Raw genomic sequence first — 20,861 nt, forward strand, 5'->3', positions numbered from 1 at the left:
AGTATAGGAATAAGACTTACCTAAATCCTCAATAAGCTATAGATGTATAAGTAATTTAAATTCTTTATTTCTTATTTTCTTATGTTTGTCTAATTGAGTCCTGTTGAAGCCTTTTTAAAACACAGATTTTAAATGCCAGTGTTTACTTATAATTTCTTCACCTTTTGAAATTTTATTTTGTTTTCTTTTGATAATACGTAAGTCTTCTATTGAGTTCAGGCTTAAAGCTATAGAGAAATGATGTCAAGTTTGGTTTACAGAATTATTGCCTCTGCTGTTTCAGAAAACATTTTATTGATATATAATTCACATACCAAAATCTTCACTCATTTAAAGTATACAAGTTAATGAGTTTTAGTGTATTTTATAGAGTTGTGCAATTATCACCAAAATTTAATCAATCTAATTTTAGAACTTTCTCATCACCTCAAAAAGAAACCCTGTACCCACTAGCAAGTTCTCACTTTTCCCCTTTCCCTTCTCCCTAACGTAGGCAACCACAATCTGCTTTCTATCTCTATAGATTTGCCTATTCTGGGCATTTCAGAATCATACTGGAATGGAATCATACTATGTATGGTCTTTGTGATTTTCAGTTAGCATTTTTTAAGGTTCATCCATGTTATAGTATGTATCTATACTTTATTCCTTTTATTGCTGAATAACATTTCATTTTGTGGATAAACCACATTTTCTTTAGCCATTGGTTAATTGATGGACATTTATGTTATTTCTACTTTTTGACTATATTATAAATAATGTTGCTGTGAACATTAGTACACAAAATTTTTTGTGTGGACACAGGTTTTTGTTTTTCTATGTTTGTACCTAGGAGTGGAATTGTTAGGTAAGTCTCTGTTTAACATTTTTGAGGAACTGCCAACTTGTTCCCTAAAGTGGCTGCACCATTTTCTTTTCCCACCAGCAGGGTTCCAATTTTTATACATCCTAGCCAACACTTGGTGATTGTCGATTCTTTTGATTATTGCTATCCTAGTGAGTATGTAGTATATCATTGTAGTTCCTGATTTGCATTTCCCATGTGACTTAATGATGTTGAGCATCTTTTCATGTGCTTATTGGCTATTTGTTTATCTTTGGAGAAATATCTGCTCAACAATTTGCCCATTGTTTGATAGGGTTATTTATCTTTTTATTCTTGAGTTGTAATAGCTCTATATATTCTAGATACAAGCCCCTTATCAGATAAGTGATTTGCAAATATTTTCTCCCATTCTGTGGGCTGTCATTTCCTTTTCTTGTTGATATCATTTCAACATAAGGGGTTTTAATTTTGAGGGAACCCTCTTACACTGTTGGTGGGAACGTAGTTTGTTACAGCCGTTATGGAAAACAGTATGGCAATTCCTCAAAAAACTAAAAATAGACTTACCATATGATCCAGCAATCCCACTCCTGGGCATATATCCAGAGGGAACTCTAATTCAAAAAGATACATGTACCCTGGTGTTCACAGCAGCATATATAATTCAAAAAGATACATGCACCCCGGTGTTCATAGCAGCACTATTTACAGTAGCCAAGGCATGGAAACAACCTAAATGTCCATCGACAGATGACTGGATAAAGAAGCTGTGGTATATTTATAAAATAGAATACTACTCAGCCATAAAAAATAATAAAATAATGCTATTTACAGCAACACGGATGGACCTGGAGAATGTCATTCTAAGTGAAGTAAGCCAGAAAGAGAAAGAAAAATACTATATGATATCACTTATATTTGAAACCTAAAAAAAAAAAAAAAAAGACAAATGAATTTATTTACAAAACAGAAACAGACTCACAGACATGGAAAACAAACTTATGGTTGCCGGGGGGGAAAGGGGTAGAATGAGATAAATTGGGAGTTCTAGATTTGCAGATACTAACTAATATACATAAAATAGGTAAGCAACAAGTTTATACTGTATAGCACAGGGAACTATATTCAATATCTTGTAGTAACTTATGGTGACAAAGAATATGAAAACGAATGTATATATGTTCCTATATGACTGAAGTATTGTGCTGTCCACCACAAATTGACACAACATTGTAAACTGACTATACTTCAATAAAATATATATATATATATAAAAACTAGAGCAAAGAAAGGAGGGGTAATTTTGAAGTCCAGCCCATCTTTTTTTTTTTTTTAACTCCTTGTGGTTTTTGAAAAACATTGCATAACCCAAGATCATAATGATTTACTCCTGTGGTTTCTTCTAAGAGTTTCATAATTTTAGCTCTTCAATTTAGGTGTGTAACCCTTTCTGAGTTAATTTTTCTGTATGATACCGTGTAGGGAGTCTTAAGTTCATTCTTTTGCATTAGGATATCTAGTTGTGTCAGCATCATTTGTCCAAAAGACTGTTCTTGCCCTGTTGAAAGGTCTTGACACCCTTGCCAGAAATCATTGGATATGAATGTGAGGGCTTATTTCCGGACTCCCAGTTCTCTTTCATTGTTCTTTATGTCTCTATGCCAGTACCGCAGTGTCTTGATTATGGTACCTTTGCAGTAAGTTTTTTAGAAACAGAAAAATTGAATCTTCCAAGTTTGTTCTTTTTTTTTTTCCAATGTTGTTTTGGCTATTCTGGTTTGTTGCATTTCCATATGAATTTTAGGATCAGCTTGTCAGTTTTTGCAGAGGCAGCTAGGATTTTGATAGTGATTTTGTTGATTTCACAGCTCAATTTGAGGAGTGTTACCATCTTAATATTACTTCTGATCCATAAATATAGGATGTCCTTCCATTTACTTAGATCTTTAGTTTCTGTCAGCAGCGCTTTGTAGTTGTCAGTGTACAACCTTCATACCTCATTGGTTAAATTTTTCCTAGTATTTTATTCTTTTCAATGCTATTGTAAATAGAATTTTTTTTTAAATTTCATTTTGGATTGTTCATTGCTAATGTATGGAAATAAAATAGATTTTTGCATATTGATCTTATGTCTTATAACTTTGCTGAACTTATGTATTAGTTTTAATAGACTTTAATGGATGCCTCTGCTTTTGAAAATCCATATTAAAAGTATAATTCTACATTTGAACCTATTTTGTACAAACTTCTTTGTAAGTATACTCTGTTCTCTGTAGTACAGAAATCCACTCATAAGCTTTTATTTCTAAGCCATAGAGATTCTATTAAGCTTCTTAAATTTACCTGCACAGTTTTGAGTAGCTGTTGCAATAGTAATGGTAATAATAATTACAGCTAACATTTTTTGTGTGCTTGCTTTGTTCCAGGCTCTCTGCCTGGCACATATTATATTATATTTACATCAGTCCCGTAATATGGAGTATTGTTAGCCTCTTTTTATAGACAAATTGGAGGCTGAGGCTTAATGTAATGAGTAATAATATGTCTAAAATCAGTAAAACTAGTAAATAGAAGAGCTGGAATTTGAACCTGGAATGATTCCTTCTAGAACCTGTGTTCTTAACTCACAGCCTACAGTGATCACTCATAGAATATTGTGTGTGTGTGTGTGTGTGTGTACAGTGATACTTAATTGGTGCTATGTCATTTGTCTGGCAGAGTCAGCTGTCTGGAACAAAGCCAGTAACCAATAAACAGTAATTTATCAGAGAACCCATACATTACAGTACAATTTGTCACTTAGAGGTAACCCTCTCAGCTTATTCATTTTTGCTTTGCTTAAGCTGTCCTATTCATTCTATTCATTCTGATAGGTTAGAATGAAAAAAGTAAAAAAGGAGAATGCCAGAAGCATTTGCACTAACAACAATAAACCCTATTAAAATAAATTTAAATTCTAAAAAGTAAAGTAGTCCTCCCTTTCCACAGCTTCAGTTATCCGTAGTCAAGCTGGATCTGAAAATATTAAGTAGAAAAATTTCAGAAATAAACTAGTCTCTAAGTTTTAAGTTACATGCCATCTGAGTAGCGTGGTGAAATCTCACACTGTCCCACTCTGTCATGAGTCATCCTTTTGTCTAATGGGCCCATACTGTATACACTACCTACACATTAGTTTAGGAGAAAGCATAGTGTGTTTAGGGTTTGGTGTGCTACCCATGGTTTCCGACATCTACTGGGTGTCTTGGAACATATCCCCTGCAGATAAGCGGGAACTCTTGTATAGCAGGGCCGTTGGGGGCCTTTATTATTTGTTGGTTGTAGCCTAGTATCTTCATTAGTCCCTAAAAGCATAAGTGTATAACATAGTGTAAACATTTATGAACTATTCAAAATAGCTAAAATTATGTTTGTTTTCTGTTTAGGAAGATAGAATGCTTTGTAAGAAATAAGCTATGATTGTCTAAAAATATGTAAGTAGAGCACACTTACGTGTGAATTCTATTTAAATATGTCTTGACTCAGTGGTGTGTCAGCTTTAAGCTGCTTTGCACAGTTAAATAGCCTCTATTAAATATTTTCTTGTAGATTTTAGAATTCATCTATTTCATTAGGCATAAATTCAACAGTCTTTTGAATTAACTCTTTGGTGGGTGACATCTGACAGTAGCAGTGAAGGATTTCTCTGGCCATGGCCTACTACATAGTCAGTCTCATGTTTTTAACAGAAGAAAACACATCTTTTTAATACAATATTGCTATGTTAAGTATCAAAATATGAGTTTATTTTACAGAAATGGCTTATAAACTAAATATTTTTCATGCAATATCTTATATATTTCCTTCCTAATATGTCATAATTAAAATATTTTGGGCTTTTTCATCAGATATCCTAACTAATATGTTTTTAGGTTTATGTCAGCTATAGAAGCAATTACAAAAGTAAGGGAAAGAGAAATTAGGCAATGGAATGCTTTGACTTTAGCACTGTCATGAATAAATTAAAAATTGAAGGCCAGCTGTTATACCATTCTTCCAGCTTTGTAAGTTTCAGTTGAGTTAACTTTGATTATGTTCTGTTGTCTCGGGTAATAATTTCTGTATACTTAGAGAATGGAGATAGAATCAAGCAGCTGTTTCTTAGACACCCAAATATAATTACATTACGTTTAATAAAATTAATGAAGCAGTTTGTTTATTGTGCTCTTTTGGAAAATGATATAATTAGTAGATTAAAAAAATACTTTGCAAGGCATAAAGTACAGTAAAAATGTTAGCTATTTTTTGTGTCCTTTGTGTTTAAATTTTTTTTCCCTAAGGCCGTGGATATAACTTCTTGTGGAAACTTTGCTATAATTGGTCTCTCATCAGGAACTGTAGATGTATATAACATGCAGTCTGGTATACATCGAGGAAGATTTGGCAAGGATCAAGGTATTGAATTTTTTTTCCTTATTTTTTAAAAAAGTAATACAGATAGATATAAGGCTAATAACAGTTGCTGGCATTTATTAAATTCTTGTGTGCTTGCCATTTTGCTAAAGTTGTAGATGGGTTATGGTCACCCCTATGTGGCAGATACTGCCACTATACCTATTATAAACACCATGTTGAACTATTCAAACAGAATGAAGTCATAGTTGTATTAGGGGAAAGTGGATGTTACAGAAATTAACGTTTTTGTTGAAACCTACATGGCTCTAATCTGATAATTTTCTTATTACTGAAACATTATAATAACCTTCTCTCTGCCCCCTAAAATCCAGATTAATTTAAATACTTCAGGAGAGTTTAATAGTGGGAACTTTGATACTTAAATAAAGGAATCACTTTTTGTGTAGTTTTCAGAGAGGCAATGCCAGTTCTTTCTGTTTTTTCCTTTCACATATGCTTTAAAGCCCATAAAGGATCTGTTAGAGGTGTTGCAGTGGATGGATTAAACCAGTTGACAATTACAACTGGTAGTGAAGGATTACTCAAGTTCTGGAACTTTAAAAACAAAGTTTTAATTCATTCTGTGAGCCTTGATTCATCTCCAAATATGATGCTGCTACATAGAGACAGGTAAAGTTTTTCTTTTCATGACAATGGACTTTCTTCTTGATGTTTTTGGTAAAAGTTCTTAATTTAAATAAAGAAAATTGGAACCCTGAACAATACAGGTTTGAACTGTGCAGGTCCACTTATACACAGATTTCTTTCACTAAACACTCACTGTAGCACCACATGATCCGCAGTTGGCTGAGTCTGCAGATGCAGAACCATGGACGTGGAAGGCCAACTGTAAAGGTATACACAGATTTTTGACTGCACAGAGGCCTCAGCGCCCTAATCCTCATGTTCAGTGGTTAACTGTACATAATTTACCAAGTGGGGAAACCAGACTTTTCATAGAAAAGAATAGCATTTTGTTTAATTTCCCCCAAAGTTATACTTCATTAATAAAATTTAAATGACTGTGAGATTTTAGTTCAAGGTTTTTTTGTTTGTTTGTTTGTTTATTAAAACTGGTGCATTTATCTTGCTAGTGGCATTCTGGGACTTGCCTTGGATGACTTCTCCATTAGTGTTTTGGACATAGAAACTAGGAAGATTGTCAGAGAGTTTTCTGGACACCAAGGTCAAATAAATGACATGGTAAAACAAACTTTAAATGTTTAAACAAAACTTGATTCCTTTCTTTTTTCTGTTTATGCTAAAATGTTCAAATAATTGAAACTGTTATTTTTTTAATAGCATTAAACTCATCCTATGAGGAGGTGTTCAAAATAAATAACTTGGAGGCTAATTTTCTAAGAAGAGACTTTTAAAGAAAATGTAGAATTAAAAGAAGTTTAATATTTCTCAGGAAGTTAATCCCATTAGATTAAAGTATAAATCCCAGAGTTCATTTTTCTCTCTTAAACTCTAAACAAGGTCAAATATACTTTAGAGAATGAATGATTCATTGAAACGTAAGTATATCATTTTTGACTTAATATTAAACTAGGCTGAGAGAATTCATTTCTGTTTTTCTACATGCAAAATGAATTAATGGTAGGAGACCTGGAATATCTGATACCTAGTTTATTCTAGTTTAATATTATTTCTAATATATCTTAACATCAAAAGTGTTTAATTAGTAAAAGTATGTTTTAGTTTACTATTGTGTTCTTATAGTGGGAAATATGGTAAGAAGTACTCTAGTTTAAAAAGTATATGTTGAGAAGTATTTTAAGTATATATTGTTATTTGCATAAATTGCAGATACCTTGATTTACTTGAAAACAGATTAAAAAAATAAAGTCCTAACTAGCAGCACTCCCAACAGCTACATTTACTTATCAGTTCTCACATCAAAAGTCTGGGTTTGCAGTGTTTACCCGTTTCCTTAAAAATAGGGGTTGGGGGGGATAGTCAAAAATTGTGTTGTTCTGCAGATAGGAGGTAGGTAGAACTACCCATCAACAGAATTTGTTGTGACAGCTTCTATAGAAATGGGGGGGGAGTGGAGTAATTTTGATGAAATAACATTTTTGAAAACATCTGTCAGTGCCAACTTGCTCCTCTTATTTCTTTCCTTTTTAAACTTTACTTTCAGGTTGTGTGTCTGGAGTTTCTCATAGTTAGTAATAAATTACTCCTGTTCAAGTAAATCTGTGAGCATTTATAACATGACTTTACCTACCAGAGTAATTTTCCATTCTTATCTGCACTATCCTATAAATTGTACTCTCTGTACCTTAAGATTTGAATTTCCACAGTATCACCATATCCTGATGACAAAATTGAGTTCATTTATCCCAGTATTATTTGCTAATATGGATGGTTATAATCCTTATGGTGTGTTTAGATTTTGGATGAACAATTGTACTGCCATTATAAATCTTGAAGTTTTTCCTTTTGGATCTTTCACATTTGACCTTACTTAAGAGTCACATGTTACAAGCAACGAGAGCTATAATTTTTCCGTTTTTATCAATAGAAAAGATATAAGTTCTTTATAAGTAGTGTACAGTAGTTTATGAGTAGCTTGTAAGGCATAAGTAGTTTATTATTTAAATTTATATTGAAAATATGATTAACTTCACTATTTTAAGAAAATTTGCATTCTTGTTTTAATCATTTTGGATTCTTAGAAAGCCAGTCTAATTCATAGACTATTTTCAAGGAAATATAGCTTTTGTTTCTTTCACAGATACTTAGCTGAAATTAGGCTAGCAAAATATTTCTAATTGAATGTTCTCAGTGGTATATCAGAAATGGTATTTTCTTTTACATAAGATAAGGTAGTCTAAATTTTACTCAATCAGATTTTTTTTAATGCAACCTGTATTAGTTTTTCATTTCTTGTATTCTTTAAGCTATTAAATATATAGGTCCAAACATACATACATACACATATATACAGACATATATACTGTATTTTTGGTTTTTTTTTAATTTAAAGGCTTTCAGTCCTGATGGTCGTTGGTTAATAAGTGCTTCAATGGATTGCTCTATTAGAACTTGGGACCTTCCATCTGGGTGGTGAGTTTTTTGAATCTCTAACCTCTATCAAAAGTTTTCTTAGTTATTGTCTTTACATGCAACTATTACCTGTAATTAATGGATTATGTACTTTTTGAGTGTGAATATATTTGGGGATTTTTCTAACCTGACTATATTTTATCCTTGGAGTATTTTTGATCTCAAACAGTAGGGAGTAGTGTCATAAAAGATAATAGTGATGAAAATGCAGTCTCTTAGATACTGTGTTTCTACAAAATTGAGATATAGAAGTGAGTTGCATAAACCCTAAAAAAGCTCATTTGGTCTTTTTGATACCCTAAGATAGACCTCAAATTTTAGGACTACTAACTTTTATTTTGAGTATTTTCTTGTTTTGTTGTTGTTGTATGTATTGGATTTAGTCAAATGGTCAAATCCCTAACTTTGTCTTGTGTATATTATGTATTTTCTGTCTCTAATATAATTTTTGAAATAAGACATTTAGATACCTTAGAGTAATGAAAATTTGTGTCTTAAGATTTGGGTTAAACCCAGCAGTGTTCAGCAGTGTCATAGATTGAAACTTTTGCTAGTAAAACAGCACTTGAAGAGAAGACATTTATTCTGTTAAATAATTTGAACAGTGGAGACTTACAGAGAGAGAGTGTACCTTGTTGCTAAAAATTATGTAGGCATAGATAGAATTGAAATTGTATCACTTAACACAGAATTGCTTAGATCGAGTTTGAAAGGAGTGATGAAAACAGCAGGAGCATAGCATAAGGAGAGAGATGGCTGAGAACAGTGAGAAGGACAAGGGTACTTTTTAATCCTCTGAAATATTCCTCAATTAAGCTCTGTCCAATTCTACTCCTCTTCTTTCTCAGGAACTGGATAAGCTCATAGCTGAAAGCAGTTTGACCTTTAGAAAGGAAAAACCCTGATGTACTTATTTCCTTTCAAGTGTGATAGAGGAATGAGGCACAGCTGTCTACACAGCTTGCATACCGAATTTGGAATATGCACAGCAAGAGTGACTCTAATTAAAGAAGAGGCTTTTGCCCACAGATGTGTCTCTTTTTCACTTGAAATAGAGTAAAGCAAAATCTAATTAGTTGACTGTGTCCACTCGCTTCAGAAAGTTCACCTAAAGTTGATACTTCCTTAATTAAAAAAAAACAAAAAACTTTCTTTCTTTTTCTTAAAGGCACCATCAGAACTGTTGGTTAGTCTGTTGCTCCTTGGACTTTTGCTGTTTTCTAAAAATGAACATTATAATTTGAATTCTTTACAGTAGGAATGTTGTACAAGAAATGGAGTTGATGTAACACCTTTTTCATTTTCCTTTTTAGTAGTTTTAGTTCACATTAGATGGGAGAGTTAGGTTAATGTTGAGTGGTACTAAATTGACAAAATATTTTTTTAAAGTGCTAAGTTTATTTTTGGAATGGAAGAATTAGGATCTGAAAGTAGCATTCAAAGTCACCAACCTTTGACTCAGCATTAGCCTTTTGCTGAATTTCTTATTTCAGTAAAAAGATGAACAAATTTAAAACTGACAGGTTTTCAACTCTGGTATCTTATTTTTAGGTGAACACTGAGATAATTTTAAGTGAATACAGAGGCATGAAGCTAGGAGAAACACAAGAGCAAGAAATGAGTCACAGGGATTGTTAAAAGAAAATAATAATATCTACACTGATTAGACCGAAGTATATTTTTAATGAAGAAAAAAATAAGTACTTCTTTGGTTAAGATTTGAAGTGGAACAAATGAGAAAGCTTGAAAAGCAGCATCACACAACTGCTGCTGCCTAACTGAAACTAAGCTAAGTTAAAGTGAGCTGCTAGGCACTTTATATGCTCTTATTTTTCATCTTCTGTCGATCCTTTTAGGTGTAGGTACTCTTCCTGTTTTTAGTCCCATTTACAAATGAGGAAATGGAGGCCTAGAGAAGAGTTAAGTGATTTGCCCAAGGCTGCATAGTTTGTACATGACATTTTGCTGTAATAAGCATATGAGAAAGAAACAGATTTCCCAGTACTTGTGCTATCAGCCTCTCTTGGGTTGTGTCATACGATCTAAGGATGAATGGTTTTCTTGATGTAGAAGATAGTAAGGAAGTAAGGATTAGTATTTCATCATACAACCATAGGTAACTGTTGGGTTTTTTGATTCCACCTCTTTTTAAAAACATAACTGGTATGGCAACCTTTGGAGAGTCCTAGTTTTTTTCTTCAGTAAGCAGTTTTATCATTTGCTTAACACTTTAAATATGTAAAGAATGAATATACTCATTACATAGCCTGAAAAGTGAATCTATGTGTGAGTAAACCTTGGGGTGTGGCAACACACAGGTGTATCCATCTGGAATTGTGCCTATCTAAAACAAATTGCATAGGAACCGAGCTGTTTCCAGTGAAGTTTTTTGTTTAAATGCTGAAAATGTACTTTTGTTTGTAGGATTCTCAGAGAAGCAGAGTTGAAATTTTTAATTTTTGAAATTATCTGTCATTGCCTACCACTGTTTATTTCTGGTTGCTTTTAATCTTTTAAAAGTTTAGGTTGAACTCTTTTGGGGTGAGAAAAATATAAAATTAAACAGTTTTAATAGAATTTTGTGTTTTGTTCTGTCTCACCCCCCCCCATGCTTTCTGAGGAGCATTACATGAGAATAATTAGAATAGAACATTGTTTTGCATTTCTCACTGAGGCAAAATTTTTCCTTTGTTCTATTTATTAAAGTTTCCTTTGTAAGGTGATTCCATCATTTTGGACAATATAAACATTGTCTATACTTGTTCAGAATATAATCAGAAGTAACTTAGTGCTACCTGTATATGAAAGGCTCTGTGTTTGAAAATCTGATCCCTTAAAATGGGAATTTTTTTTAATGTTCTCTTAAGAATCCTATAATTTACCTGAGACTTTTCATGTTGTAGGATTAGCAGGAGACTATATGCAGTTTGGTCTGGGATTAAGCCTGCATACTTGTGCTTTATGAACTAATGTGGCAGCGTAAAATGTGCTGTGTATGTGGAAACCATCTTCCTCAATTTGATGCTTTTACATAATGCAAGGCCAGTCTACCCACACATAACAGCTGTGGAAATCAAGTTGCACAATGAATTTGCCAAAATAATTATAGTATCAAGTTAAATAAACTTGCTCAAGCAGTGTATTTCTCTTTATAACAAATAGATTCTTAAACCCGTTAGGGAGCTTCACTCCTCACGTACTTGCACTTTTTAATGAACAAATATTAATTAAGACAAATAAGAAATATATGTAAATTTTTTTAAAATGTATATAGAAATAAAATATGTCTATGAGAGCAAAAAAAATGGTAAGTTCTGAAATGGCTGAGTTTAGGTTTAATCTTCATCATTATAAATTGAGATAATATTTCTGCTCTGGGTTGTTTGGATTAAATGAATTAACATAATTTAACAATCTTTGGTGTGTGAGTGTACATATATATACACATACATACATAAATATGTATATATATATAGCAAATATTTCCTTTTCCCCAATTTCCTTGATCCTCAGAAGTGGTTATTCTTGTGAGTTTCCAAAGTAGGTCTGAGCAGAAATCAGACAGGTGTATTACTCACCTTTTTTCCCTATGAGTGAGAATTAAACATCAGTCATTGTCTTGAGCACACACACTCTGGTTTGTTTCTAGTGCTCCTAATTTTAGTCTTGTCTTACAATCTTGCATTCATTAGTTAAGGTTTGCATTGTTAATCATGCTGAACAAATTGAGAGAGAGATTTTATCAAGGACAGTCCATTGGAGAGTCTTCATGTTACATTTGAGCTGCTCCATGAATCACCAGTGTAGGCATGCCCTGGGTGTTCATGTGCTTTCAGACTATCAAACTGTTGTACCTTTAGTTTCGGTGGTGATTTTGCTAAGTTTATAGTGATTAAGAGTGCAGGCTGCTTGATGACAGGTCTAGGTCAGTTAATTTCTGTCTTGAGCAAGTTTTCAAATCTTAACCGGGCCTCATTTTTCTGAAATGTATACTAAGGGCAGATCTGCCTCATAAGTTTGTGAGACTTAAATTAGTAGGCACTAGTGCTCAGGATACTTCCTGGCACGAAGCACTAAAAACTGTTAACTGCTGGTTTTGTTTTTTTTTTTTGAATACTTTGTTTTATTTAATGCAGATTCTGAACTTCAGTCATTTTGTCATGACTTCCCATGGATAATGTATTGGCTTCAGTGAATCAAATAGTTTTTAAAGCAGTTCTGATTAAAACCAGAATATGCCTCTTAAAGTATACAGAGTATTCACACTCCTACCCAGCCTAAGAAGCCTCTTCTGCAAGATGCCAGTGTGTTAGGCCTTTCTCTTTACTCCTTAAACTTGCTTCATTTCACTTCCTGCTGCCACCATCCTGGTTCAGATCTTCATTGCTTGTTAGATGACTACAACCATAATCTCACTGTTCTTCCTGTTCAAATATATTCTACTAGCAGGTTTTCTTATGAAAATGAAGATTATACACTATCTGCTCAAAAGCCTGTAGTGACTTTCCATTGATTAAAAAGTAAAAAATTCAGATGTTTGGTATTCAAGACCAGACTGCACTCCTCACTAGACAGTTTTCTCTTGCCTTCCACATTTCCCTCACCCAGAAAATGCTTCCTTTACCATTGACATCCATTGAACCCCTGTCCATTTGTAAGGCTCATCTCAACACACTGTGTTCTCTGAAAGCCTATTCTGAGTCTCCTACTTGGGTGTGATCATTCCCTAACTTTTCAACCCCTGACTGCAGCATTTTAAAGTTGTAAGACTGGTTTCCATAAGCTGCATTATGGTTGTGCTCTACAGACTGAATTTTCATGTTTCATGTATAGCATGATTACCTGTTTGAAAAACAGGTAAAACTGCTCAAACGTTTTTTTCATTACCATTCTCTTATTCTTATTTACAGCCATTTTATTTTGTTACTTTCTTTTATTCCCTACATCTTTTATTATTTTCACTGGATTAACAGAAACAGGAGAATGCTGATAATTTATTCTAAATGTGTGACATCTTTAGAATTGTTTCCAAGCGAGTCTACCAAAATGCCATTCCAGAAAAACAGAGCATTTCCTCCTGTGTTCTCCTGATTGTTGAAACTCTTTTTCCAGTTAATTGGTCTATTTAGTGTTTGGGGTCTTTCTCATTAAGGAGATTATTTTCACATAGTAACTTAGTTGACAAAGCTCTTTGTTAATGATGACTTTCTGGTGTTGGTAATTTAAAAGCAAAAACAAAACCAAAAATTTCCTACATCTCTTATCCTTTGTTCTTTTAGAAAACATATATTTTGTGAATTACATCCTTTTTGATAGAGTTCAAATTTTTTTTTATTCTTTTTATAGCCTGATAGACAGCTTTTTGTTGGACTCAGCTCCTCTTAATGTTACTATGTCACCTACTGGAGACTTTCTGGCCACTTCCCATGTGGACCACCTTGGAATTTATTTATGGTAAGTTCTTTCATACAGTTCTTTTTTGGGTAAGAAGTTGAAGAAAGATGATATTATCAGACAGTCATAGTTGTTAACATTGCCTTTTTTTTTTTTATGAAGTGGAAATGTCACATAGTTAACACTGGTCAGAATGTCCATTATCAAAAAGTCTACAAATAATAAATGCTAGAGAGGGTGTTGAGAAAAGGTAACGCTCCTGCACTGTTGGTGGGAATGTAAAATGGTACAGCCACTGTGAAGAACAGGATAGAGGTTACTTAAAAATCTAAAAGTAGACTTACCGTATGATCCAGCAGTCCCACTCCTGGGCATATATTGAGAAAACTCCAATTCAAAAAGATACATGCACCCAACATTCATAGCAGCACTGTTTACAATAGCCAAGATACGGAAGCAATTTAAATGTCCATCAACAGGTAAATGGATAAAGAAGATACATATATATGCAATACAGTATTACTCAGCCATAAAAACAATAAAATAATGCTGTTTGCAGCACATGAGTGGACCTAGAGATTATCATTTTGATTGAAATAAGTCAGGCAAAGAAAGACAAATATCATATGGTATCACTTATATATGGAATCAAAAAAACGATATAAATGAACTAATATTTACAGACCAGTAATAGACTCACAGACATAGAAAGCAATCTCTGGTTACCAAAGGGGAAGTGGGGAGGGATAAATTAGTTTGGGATTAATATAATACACACTACTATATATAAAATAAATAAGCAACCAGGACCTACTTTGTAGCCCAGGGAACTATATTCAGTATCTTGTAATAACCTATAATGGAAAAGAATCTGAAAAAGAATACATATATATATATAACAGAATCGCTTTGCTGTACACCTGAAACTAACATAACATTTTAAATCAACTATACTTGAATTAAAAAAAAAATGTTAGAAAAATGTTAGAAAAGGGATATCCCCAGCTGGGCTGGTCTTCCTGTCAATACTCCAAACCCGTTTATGACCTTGGCCAGTCACCTCTGAACTTTAGCCTACTTTATCTATAAAATAAGTTGTGGGCAAAATGCTTTCTAAGATTCTTTTTAGTTGCTTTTCATAACTTTTCATAACCATGTAAAGATATTTATGGTGGTCTTCAAGCTCCACTGTCATGAACATGTAAGAGTTCAAAATAAATCGTCCATTATCTGGGCCTAGAAAAATATTTATCTATTTTCTGAGTTCAGATGTCTAATTTTTCTTTAACTCTTATTGAGGAAGAGAGAAAAATGAATTCCTTTTCTGATTACAAAATTCTATAATTAGCTTTTTAGGGTATGAAAGTAAAGTCAGTGTACAATAGGCATTGTGTCTCCAGCCACCTTAATAAGCAAAATGATATATCTCCTGGAATCTATTAACCTTAAACAATCAAGACAAGAATGATAGCTGTGGTACCTCAGCAGCAAGGGTGTATAGTGTAGCTAGTAATATAACTCAGAACCTGATATTACCAATTTTTATTTTCCATTCCAGATTCATTATGTGTACGAAAGAGAATCTGATTAGCCCACCTTGAGACAGGTGTCCACATCTTAATTAGTCGTCCAAGGCCATGGTACAGGATAAGGTAGCAGAAACATGGCCACTTAGAGGACCATTCTAGAGGAGGGGAAATCCATGACTGTTCAGCAGACCCAAGGATCTGATCAGCATATTCTCTCCCTGATTTAACTCTCTAAGTCCATCTTTCCTTCAGTTATAATTTCTTTATATGAAGGTTGCCATTTGTCAAAGCAGTATGAATATGTGGATGTTACATTACCTTATGAAAGTGTTATCTACTGCTCATCTCTCAAATAAGTACTTTTTTGTGCTACATTAAAAATAAAGACTGTTAATAATGTTTATGCACAGCTTTCTTGTGATGTCATCTATGACATGAACCAAAGCATTTTCAAATTAATACTATCTATTTTTGATATTTTTTCAAATTTACAAGTCATGAGAATCTGTAGCCAAATTCAAGATTGTGGAGATTATTACCAGTAACTGAGTTTTTCTGAAAAAAACTATTTTTATAATTTTAAAAACATTACTTATGTTTTTATTTCTCAGGTCCAATATTTCCCTATATTCAGTTGTTTCATTACGGCCACTTCCCACTGATTATGTTCCTACAGTAGTGATGCTTCCTGGTACTTGTCAAAGCCAAGGTAATCACAAAATGGCAAAGTAATTTTTGAAGTGTTATACAGTAAACCTAATTCAGGATATTGCTCCTGAAAGCAAAATTCAGTGCATTCAAAGTGTTTTTTAGCTTATGAAATATTTGGCATGACTTCATGAATTTATGCAAAAATGTAATCAATGTGGTATTCACAAGATATCAAATAGCATGCCAGAGGAGAAATGTCTTGAGTCTGGTGATGAGAATTGTAGTTAATATGAGAAAATAAGGAAATGAACTAAATATATAGAAAGAATTTACAGGGCTATACTGAGTGAACATGTTATGAAATATATGGGTTTAGAATGAATAAGTTGCTTTTATGTGATAAACTCTCATTCAGCATTAATTTGTTTGACCTGAAAATTTTTTCTTTTAAGATGTAGAGTTATCAGAAGAAACCATAGAACCAAGTGATGAAATGATAGAATATGACTCCCCAGAACAGCTGAATGAGCAGTTGGTGACTCTTTCACTCCTTCCTGAATCCCGGTGGAAAAACCTTCTTAATCTTGATATTATTAAGGTAATACAATAGTACACTTAATATTGGCCCCTAAAGACACATTCCAGAAGCATTAGTAGGTAAAGTTTCCCTTACTTTGAAGGCTTTAGGAGGAGAAGTTAATGCCTAAGGTAGTCAGGAGAACACCATTTAGCTGAATGCTGTTTAATCCAGTGTGATCGATCATCACAAGATTTTTTCTCTCTCTATATGTGGACTTTGAGAGCACTCAGTAGACCTTTGGATACAGCAAAAGTACAGCCTGTAGCTACAGAGCCATTAGAAATTAGATGTGTTAAGCCCAGCCTAATAAATTACTTATTTAACTTACGAAGCAAGAAAAAAAATTGCTGCCATAATGTGTGATGTTTCTATTGCTAGGCATCTGGGGACTAGAAGACTTTTACTGGTCTTTTTAAAATTATGTTTCAGTCACCCTTTGTCATACCACACCCCCTCCTCTGTTGGCTACAGGATTTTCTGTGTTGGCCCCAGGCACATAAGTTAAGATGTACTAGACACTAGTTAATGTCCTGAGACAATAGCAGTGAAAAAAGGCTAGCCCCTTTGTCCTTGAGGAGTTTACAGTTTCACATGAAAAATGGATAATTATAATTATGGCATAAATTAGTGTTTTTTGAACCATGTCTCTTGACCCCTATTTGTGAGTAGCAGAAACAATTGAAAGGAATAGACAAGAGTAGAAAATTTCAGAGAATATCTTCTGATAATAAGGGTGAGTGTTGTTTTATGAAACTTGATTTAGCTAGATATACACATATACACATTCACTAGGGGTTTATTATGTGCTAAGTCACATTACGGGCTAGCATTTTTATAAAAAAGTGTAAGGAACACTGACATACGTAACTATGACAAGATGTGTTAAGTATTTTTGTAACTAGTAACTTAGCAACAGAAAAAATACGTGTGTCTTGGGTAAGAAAAAGAGGGAAGTTTTCACATGTTAATTTTACTCACAGAAATTTAAAAGTGCTTTTTTACTTACTCACTTTCTGAGAGATTGGGCATCAGCATAAAGGTATGTTGTCTAGGAGCATAGTTACGAAATCTCTCCATTATATTTTGTAGTCCATCAGCTGTAAAGAGAGTACTTTATGGAGTAGCTTAAAAACAATTCATTAAAAAGTATGGGTAGGTGAATGTGAGGGAGCAATCAGAATAATGCCCAATTAACTGAGCCAAATTTGGGCACCACTCTGCCTTTTGCTAACATATAGTTTGTTCTGCGTAAAAATATAGAAACCTTAGTGAATGATCTTTATAAGGGAGATATGCTAACACCTCTGATATTTTTATTTCCTTTGGAATGAAAGAAGTTAGAATTTTTATATTTGTCCCATGGGTAACTTTTCTACTTTTGGTTTTATGAAAAGGAGCTTCTCTAAAGCCTTTTGCTTTTATTTACAAAACTCAGTGACTGCCTTCTGAGTTAGAAGGGTAACTGTGACTCTAGCTATAGTTTCTACCATCCCAAAGAAAGCCTGTGCTTACACTGTAATTGGCAGTACTTTGTCCTGCTTTCGTGTAGTAACTTTCTTTTATGCTGTGCCTCCATGCGGCCACAAGTATCCTGGCTTTCTTTCAAAAAGCAAATCTCTGTAGAGTTCCTGAAGAATGGAAGAGATAGTATAAGTAAACTTGTGAGGCTCCTTTATTAGGCAGTTTACTATAGAAAGGCTCTCTTATCAAATACTTCCAAAATAGTGATATGTAACAGTGTAGTCAGCAAAACTAAATTCTGTCAGTGTGAATTTCAAGGGAGATTTTCCTGTTAGAATTTTTCTAACACTTGAAATATTTTATAAATGAGTGATACGATTCTCTTGCTTTTTAAAAACACAAAGTACTAAGGAAAAATAAATAAAAATTCCAACAAAACAGAAGAATTAGAGCCATGCTTCCCAAAATAAAAAAATTTAACCAAATTATTTCTAATGGCAGAGTCTACCTCTGGCTTCAAATTTCTTTTCTTAAAAAATTGTTGAGCATTCATATAAATTTTTCATTCTAGCCCATTTTGTGAAAAGGGTTGTATTTCAATATAAAGGAAATTCAAAATTACTTGATTGTTATTTCTTCACCTAAATATTCATGTAAATATAATGTTTCAGGAAAATGAGTTATGTTTGTCTTAGAGCTTCTCCTGAACCCTGTCATTTTCCTTCTGCCTTATCAGCAAGGGTACTGGAGGTCTGCATTAGGAAGCCCAGTTTAAGATGCATTGGTTGGTTGGGATTTTATTTTAGTATCTTAATCTGAAGGAGTTTCAATTTTTTTACTTTTGGGAGTTAAAAAATTAAGTTGGAATTAAGTGTTAGAAACTTTTGGCGACATAATTATTTACTAGTTTTTTTTCCTTTTCTCATTTTCTCTCAATTAGAAAAAGAATAAACCAAAGGAACCACCCAAAGTACCCAAATCAGCACCATTTTTTATTCCAACAATTCCTGGCCTTGTACCCAGATATGCTGCACCTGAACAAAATAATGATCCTCAACAGGTAAAAACTAAATTGGAGCATTCTAAGTACATGGGGTGTGTTGTTTTATGTTGTACATTTGTAGTTCTTAACCAAGACCCAAGTTTACAGACATAGAGGAAATTAATAATAGCTTTTAATTAGAAACTATAATTTTTGTTATATTTGTGGTTTTTGAATAATGTATATTTGTTTTTGTTTAAGTCTAAAGTGGTAAATCTTGGAATTTTGGCTCAAAAATCAGATTTCTGCTTGAAACTTGAAGAAGGACTGGTAGATAATAAATGTAAGTTAAATTATAAAATATTTTACCAAATATCATTAGCTTATTTTACTTTATATGAAGAGAAATTGGATGAAATATTAGCAGGTTTCTCAGTAGCTGAAAGTAAAAACCAGAAGGATTGAAATTTTGGTTTTAATCTGAAGTAATTTTAGCTTTGTGTTGTATTAAATGAGTGACACTAAACTCAGATGATATTGAAATTATATAGTAATCTTTTGAGAACATTTCATTCTTTATGGAAAGTTGGATTTTTTTTTTTTTTTTGCTTTTGTTTTTACTTACAAATCTGATTTTCAGTATAGTTTGCAATACAGAGGAGACTTTTGTCTTAGGTAATTTCAGATATTACCAAATTATCTCATAAAAAGGCAGTTTTAAAGTTTATTTATTAAATGTTAATAGATTTAAATTTTGACAGCTACAGTCTAGCTAATAATGATAAACAAGAGCTATGAGCAGTTAACAAAATCACAGCCTGTTTGACTTATCTTCTTAGTTTCTGACCCACATGCTTTTGTTTTCATACCAGTATCACTCGAGTACACATTGGCAGAAGTCAAAGAATGGTACTGATGGATCATTGTAGGTGGTAAAGAATAGCAGGATCATAAAAGGAGTAATATGTTTATGAGGGAATAAAGAAGAAAAACACTATTATTTAGTATGTACCGAAGAGCAGAAAATAAGATGTATTAGACTTTTGTCATTGGTGTTGTTCCTTTTCAAAAAGCTAAAAGCATAATCATTGCCTTTGTAATAACAAATGCCTCTTATAAAATAGTTGTAAGTATATAGAATACATTTTCATAGGATGCGTATGAAATATAGTGCTTACCTCTAGGGAAAAGAAGTAGATTTGGAGTGGGAAAGAATAATGTGGAGTCTTTCCCCTCATATATTTCTGTATTGTTAGTGTTTCTTACTGATCATGTGGTATTTTCATAATTTTTGTAACAATAGAAAGAAAGAAAAATAAATTTCCCCACGCATCTTATTCCCAGTGGCAACTGCTGTTAGTAACTTGGCATATACCTCTATAGCCTTCTTTTATTTGGATTTATTCTTACTGATTTATGAGCATCTTAAAATGGCTGATGCTTGGCATTAATTAGATTTTCTTTAACAGCCTTAATAGGAAAAAAAAGTTAATTTTGTTGTTGTTGTTGTTGCATTTTCAGTAATTTAAGCCACAGGAAATTTCCTGTGCATTTTAAGTACATGTTGCTTGGGGTTTGAAATGAAAACTAGTTTCCTAAATGAAATGATTGTAGGTAATAACTGGATTCTTATTAAAACTTAATGCAGATGAAGCTGCTTTTAACCTTCTGAAAGAATTAGGCCCATCTGGAATTGAAACAGAACTGCGAAGTTTGTCTCCTGATTGTGGTGGTTCTATAGAAGTTATGAAGAGCTTCTTGAAAATGATCCGGATGATGTTGGAAAGAAAGCGTGATTTTGAGTTAGCCCAGGCATACCTTGCATTGTTTCTAAAGGTAAGTCTCAAATGTAAGACAGAACTTCCCATCTTGCCCTCCTCTAGAGTAGTGTTGTCTTATAGAACTTTCTGCAAAGGTGGTAATGTTCCA

At 33.1% G+C, this 20,861-nt stretch overlaps 1 protein-coding gene across 1 annotated transcript in view; it reads left to right on the plus strand.

Annotated features, from left to right (window-relative positions):
• WDR36 (WD repeat domain 36) overlaps positions 1-20,861 on the plus strand; it is a 38,717-nt gene that overhangs the window by 15,011 nt on the left and 2,845 nt on the right. Inside the window, exons 13-22 of the mRNA XM_010987524.3 lie at positions 5,146-5,260; positions 5,725-5,890; positions 6,355-6,463; positions 8,256-8,335; positions 13,682-13,789; positions 15,870-15,967; positions 16,362-16,507; positions 18,891-19,010; positions 19,194-19,275; positions 20,581-20,768. Of these exons, the coding sequence (XP_010985826.1) occupies positions 5,146-5,260; positions 5,725-5,890; positions 6,355-6,463; positions 8,256-8,335; positions 13,682-13,789; positions 15,870-15,967; positions 16,362-16,507; positions 18,891-19,010; positions 19,194-19,275; positions 20,581-20,768 (1,212 nt within the window). The remainder of the gene's footprint in view (positions 1-5,145; positions 5,261-5,724; positions 5,891-6,354; positions 6,464-8,255; positions 8,336-13,681; positions 13,790-15,869; positions 15,968-16,361; positions 16,508-18,890; positions 19,011-19,193; positions 19,276-20,580; positions 20,769-20,861) is intronic.

Source organism: Camelus dromedarius, chromosome 3, assembly GCF_036321535.1.
Source record: "Camelus dromedarius isolate mCamDro1 chromosome 3, mCamDro1.pat, whole genome shotgun sequence".
In the NCBI taxonomy this organism is placed as follows: domain Eukaryota; kingdom Metazoa; phylum Chordata; class Mammalia; order Artiodactyla; family Camelidae; genus Camelus; species Camelus dromedarius.